The sequence below is a fragment of the Opisthorchis viverrini genome, assembly GCF_000715545.1.
Source record: "Opisthorchis viverrini unplaced genomic scaffold opera_v5_146, whole genome shotgun sequence".
NCBI classification, from domain to species: Eukaryota; Metazoa; Platyhelminthes; class Trematoda; order Opisthorchiida; family Opisthorchiidae; genus Opisthorchis; species Opisthorchis viverrini.
Window position 1 is genome coordinate 237,478 of NW_008751801.1, and position 5,788 is coordinate 243,265.

The window sequence follows — 5,788 nt, forward strand, 5'->3', positions numbered from 1 at the left end:
TTTAAGTGGGAAGCTTCCCCGTGTCTTATTTGACACCAGCAGCAAACTGATTTACTCTGCGAAACTCCCTCCTAAGTAATCAGGCCTAATACGTGTTAATTACGTTTTAAACAAAAAAGTTCTGAGTTAGATTGGTATAACATTCCACAACCGTCAGTAAGTTACCTGTCAACAGATTCTACAGCTGAATCATGAAAATCGAAGTAAGTGGCACGCTGTGGGAAGTTCCTCCGTGTCAAACGATCGATACGCTTGTCGACTTCCTTATCGCTCCCTACATTTGAAATCGAACTAGTGTCCCCGGTTCGGAATCGAGACCGTACGATAAAATAGGATCCCAAGATTACCCCCAGGATACAGAGAGAGTTCTGTGATCAGATACGTCTAAGTAACGATAATAACTAAGTTGGGGTATCTACTATGTTCAAAGCCGGAACGGAAGTAGAAACTGGCGAAAATAAGACCTACGTGGAATGAAAATAAATCTATTAGAATTTGGTCAAAAAGCATCAGTCTAAATAATGTACTCGTCATGTGCATAAATGTTGCGTAAATGATCGCGGGGATCACGAAGGAATGGACTGTTCAGCACCAGAATCTGATGGTTGGTACAGGGACACTGCAGGAATTGGGATGAGAAGTTGAGCGGCAAGGTCCTGAATGATCGAGAAAAGCGCCTGCGCAAGACCCAGTGGAGTGAATAATTCTGAAATGGGTGGTACGTGAATGAAGACTGTTCGACTGGTGTTGTGACTCAAAGATCTGAAATAGGCGTCGACAAGAGATAGGCAAGATTATGAGCATGTGATGCACTGGGTGACAAGTGTACATCACCGGTAGTTAGCATTAGGGGCAATCGAAGGAAGCTTACATAAATAGGCACGCGAAGTATATGACGACATTACCGGACCCTAGAATGGTTGAATTTTTCAGTGGATTCTGTGAATGCCTTATTGATCTCAAATGAACCAGTTATTTGAGTTGACGTTATCATCGCCTTTTGCACCACCGGTCTAGTACTTGTCACTATGTGCACATTTTCAGACCGAGGAAATGGTTCATCACACTTCGCTCTCGCGCTGACATATCATCACTACACAGCTGCGTTATGTCAGTAAGGTTCAGCTGCCATATAGCAGAGTAAAATTTCTCATGGTAGGTGGAGGAAAATGAATAACAAAAGACGAGAAGCTACGTAAGTATTTTGAGCTCTGGCAAAAAAGTGGAAGAGGAACACCTACACTCATGATGCTGTCAAAGATAATAATAACCACCACAATTGAGAGTACGACTACGCTTTGTGCAATCACGAATCTGTAGTCGATTAGAGTTTCACCCAAATTCCGAGAAGCAGTTGTACTGAAACATGTACGTTTCCAACTAATATATGTACGCATAGTGTCACAGCAAGGATCAAGGACAGAATCAACTGATATACGATTATCACACGTGGTGGAGCACAGTACAAGAAGTCACTTTTGTTCAAAAGGACTTAATAATAGATATGAATCTGAAACAAACAAGTGATAACTCACAGGTAATAGATGTAACCGCATAAAAACAACCCGGGATTGTTTGACAGGCACATCGGAACACCTTTCTCTGTGAGTGCGTTGTAGGAATGAAATAAGTCTAATTTGCAGCAGAGACGCTGCAATCCGCTGGGATAACACAAGCCATCAAATTTGCAAGTATCCCCGTCCACATCCGGCATGTTATATGGACCATTGAACGCTTGACTCTCCAGGGTTACGGCACGGGCTGAAGAATCAAGTCCCACGTGAATCACAAGATCCTATACAAGATAAAAAATTGTATGCTGGTTTCAGAATACCATAGAAAGTATTTCGGAGAATGTTAGTTTTCTTCAAGTTAAAGAGAGTATGAAGGAAATATATATTCGAGTGCTGAAGGTGAACTGACTAAAAGGCTTCTGGAGGAACCATTGTATAGCTGTTGCGTTAAAGTTACATAATAATGCCAAACATTCCGTCAGTACGATGCTTTCGCCCTCCGTTTCGGAAACGCATGGTAACCACCGCGAAGAGACAGGACATTACATTGGTGTGACGGTTTGTGTGCCTCCGTGACCCAGTGAGCTATGCTGCGTGATGTCCGCGCGAAACTAACAGAGTCCCTCATGCCACGCTGATCAATGGTTAGAGGTCTGGCGAAGTCATCTGGCCGTTCAGGCTGGGGGTTAGAACATGTGTAGCGACATATTCTATAGAAACGGTAATGCAGTTGCATTTCCCGCCAAACACCACCGCCTTGCGGTCAGTCTTTTGAGCCAAAGGCTTTGGTTGAAGACCCTCATCGTACTCCTGTCTAGGTCTGGGCGTCCTGGCAGCATCCCAGCCCACGTACAACCATGAATGGCACACACACACAAATAAAACTTTGCCACATCAGCTCTCTGGTGTATAATGACTCGCCTCAACTTATCGACCTTTATGAAAACCTAAAAGAGGAATGATCATTACACCAGCGAATTAGAGGTAGTAATAATTTGAAGCCGTGCGATAATTGCTAAACAAGCATTAGTACTACCAATGTGTTGAGTAGTAGTGAATGTTGTTTCAACACGAAAAGTGGCTCTAAAAATTGCGCCTGATGGCGTGAAAGACAACACATCAGTGTTAGAATGGACAGCAGACAGAGGAATTCAAAAATGATGCAAAACGCATTTCGTATGAACTTCACCACGTGTTGGTTAGAGAAGTACGACAGTGAATACCAAATTCTTACCGGATTGCTATCCCATATACGGTTAGAGATATCCAAACAATCCCGATAGGTTACGGGAACGTTCTCAAATGTTATTAACTCAACAGAACAAGAATGCAATTCGTCGGTGTTGAACCATAACTCACGTAGAGTTTGAACCGCAACTGAACTAGAATTTTCTTCATGAATGCCGAAAGCACCAAACCCAGTAATCACAATTCGGTAAGCCTTACTGGGTTTGGTGGAAGTGCCCATTTAATCCTAAACATAAAGCAAAATCTTCGCATTAGAGAATGTTTTTATATGAAAGGAGCCTGGAATGGATGATTTTAATGCCTCCTATTTCAAGGAACTAACATGTGATATGGAGCTGCGATGTTCCCCACATCATTGGCGACATATGAATTTTAAAACAACTCACCGTAAAAGACAAATTAGGCTGTTTCCCACAAAGCTATGATGATGCTTTTCATGCTGAATAGAAAGCAGAGTAGCGGAGCAGACATGAAGATGTACAGTGTCTCAAGAATGGTTGTCACACTTAAAAGTAGCCTTGCTGGAAGCCTTGCGACACATTGCCTAAAATACATGTAACTGGCGTGGTGGTGGTTTTCTGTGAGAAAAAGACGAAATACCCTGGACTTTATAGTGCGGTTCGTCGAAGGGTAAGAGAGGATTTAGCAGAGAAGTGTTGAATTACTAGTGGATGACCAGGGGTTCAGTTGACATGGATCTTCCAATGGTAGACGGAGGAGACCAAAGAGGTCATTTTCTACAGTTCCGGAATGAAGTGCCATACGATGAGAAAAGCTGATGTTCGGAACGGACTTCCTGTGAACGAGTATCATCTACATCTCACGTTGGGAACCTTGCTTTCCAGACACGAAATAAAATGCCAGCATCAGACAGAGCTACAGATTAAGGATTGTACGTGAAGACAGACCACAGGCTTTCGTTCCCGTTTTCGTCCTGAATGTTTGCATCCTCTCTGCTGCAAAATAAGTCCATCATGACCCTCAGGGGCAGTACGTTGAGCGTACAGGTAGCTAGATAGGACTTTACCAAGGGTAGACAATTGGAGGAAAAAGGAAGACCTTTGTCAGGCGTCAAGCTAGCTGTAGTTTTGAGTAATCTTTATCTCGGTACTCATGGTACGGTGAATATATCCGGAAGGGAAGGCACAGTCAAGACGCAAAATACTAAGCGTGGGTTCTAGTTTGCTAGTTGGAGTAGGTAAAAATCACTTGTCCTGATCTATCCCTATGGATGTGCTTACAGAAGGAAGTTGGGAAAATTAGGTGCTATCGCCAAGTTGATCAACGAGATTCCAGTTGGTATGTGTTGCGACAGATTGGTTAAATGGATAAGGCCATAGGGGGGGGGGGTTGGCGCAAATATTGAGTATAGCGTCCTCTTAAGGAAGTTCGGATCTTGACTTTCAACCATCGGAATAGGTTTTGTGGACTGTTCACACATGATTCTTGTCCCGCTAAGTCCCTCGCGGTTTATTGCTCCGAGAGCCTCCTTATGCTAATTCTCGCGAGTGTATATGTGTATAACCTGAAAGTTCAGAGCTAGTTTCTATTCTTCTCTCGCCTATGTTTGCAGGATACGCCGCAATTTGTGGTCACGGGTTCGGTAGAAGTTGTTCGAACGTTTGACCCGGGATAGAGTGATCTGTCAGTCGTTCTGATCTGGCCAAACGGAAATCGAGAAATCAAGCGAAATAAAAACTAAAATGAAACCAACGCTGCAGAAATCCACAGACCTGTGGGTTTGAGAAACCGTCCTACCGCAAGCAAACTATGGCTACGATCACACAATCAGCAACACTCAGCCGCTGTTATCAGCATCGAACAAAGATCGATCAATCTTAAGCTCGCAGAGCCTATGAGATAGAGAAACAATCATAAGCAGTGATGTTTAAACACTTAACGAAGTGGTGAGAAATGCTGTTTGTGGACTAAAAACAATGTTGCACTATTAGAATGGGGTTTACTTAGAGATAACCAATTTTTGTCTATTTCTGGGAACATAACAGGAAAAGTTTACGTTTTACTGACCGCTATAGCTCCCAAATATTAAAGCAATGTAAATGAATCAGCCGTTGTCCCGCGTTTCAACAGTTGTGCAGTTCTGATCGTCTGCCTTCATGTTAAAGTTGCGGAGGGTCTGCTTTGCGGATTGTATTGGACAGTGGGTATTGGGGATGTCGTATCCCAAAAAGCTCTCATTGTCTCATTGTTGACAAGCCAGTTTTATGGAGTTTCAATTACAATTTTTCGCACCTTTTTCCGCATCTCGAATATTTCTCAAAGGACCGAATTTCTCCCATATTGGCTAGTCACATTTTGTGTGTGCCAAAGAGTTTTCGTTCTTCTTCGTNGGTATTGCTATCACCGTAGATCGCGTTCGGTCGAGCAAATAAAGTTCTCCGAAGGCCGCATTTTCTCCGTGTTCTGTGCCAAAAGTGGCTGCACTCACGCCGTAGCAAGGGATTTGTGCGCTCGTCCCCACTTCGTATATAACAGTGATCGTCACGTAGCTACGTAACAGTGGGTAGTGGGCGATGAATCCGCGTGTTTAAATGTTATCTAACGACACAATTTAAGCAAACTTGTCGTTATAGTTAGTCTTCACTTGTGAAGAGAATTGGGACATTTTGTGTGCCATGCCGGTACCATAGTTATTGGAGGTTGGCAGAAACTGCCCTGGCATTCTGGATTCGAGAAATATTCCTGTTTCCAATCAGTCGACTGAAATTTGTGTCCAGGTAAAAAAAATATACCTACCACGCCAGTCGGCTGGTCTGCAGGCACGACGCTTCGGTTTATGCCCAGCGAGTCTTGTAACAGCACTTTACACTTGACATGTGTAAAGCGCATACAAAACCATGAGGCATAATTATTTAGCCTTAGTATGACTTGCCTCTTTCATGGATCTGAACCAGCGAAAACAATATTATCCGCGTACTCAATGTCTGTGAGCGAACGCCTCGGAAACAATTCGATACCTTGTTATGAAATCATTGACGCCGTCCGATACCAGCAAAACCGTGAGA

At 43.3% G+C, this 5,788-nt stretch overlaps 1 protein-coding gene across 1 annotated transcript; it reads right to left on the reverse strand.

Moving 5' to 3' along the window:
* Positions 1-469: 469 nt before the first annotated feature.
* T265_06739 (hypothetical protein) lies at positions 470-3,196 on the reverse strand (the record flags this gene model as incomplete). The annotated part of the gene is made up of 3 exons (XM_009172084.1): positions 470-762; positions 1,536-1,795; positions 2,749-3,196. The coding sequence occupies 3 exons, from the start codon at positions 2,980-2,982 to the stop codon at positions 567-569; spliced, it is 690 nt and encodes a 229-aa protein (XP_009170348.1).
* Positions 3,197-5,788: the final 2,592 nt, after the last annotated feature.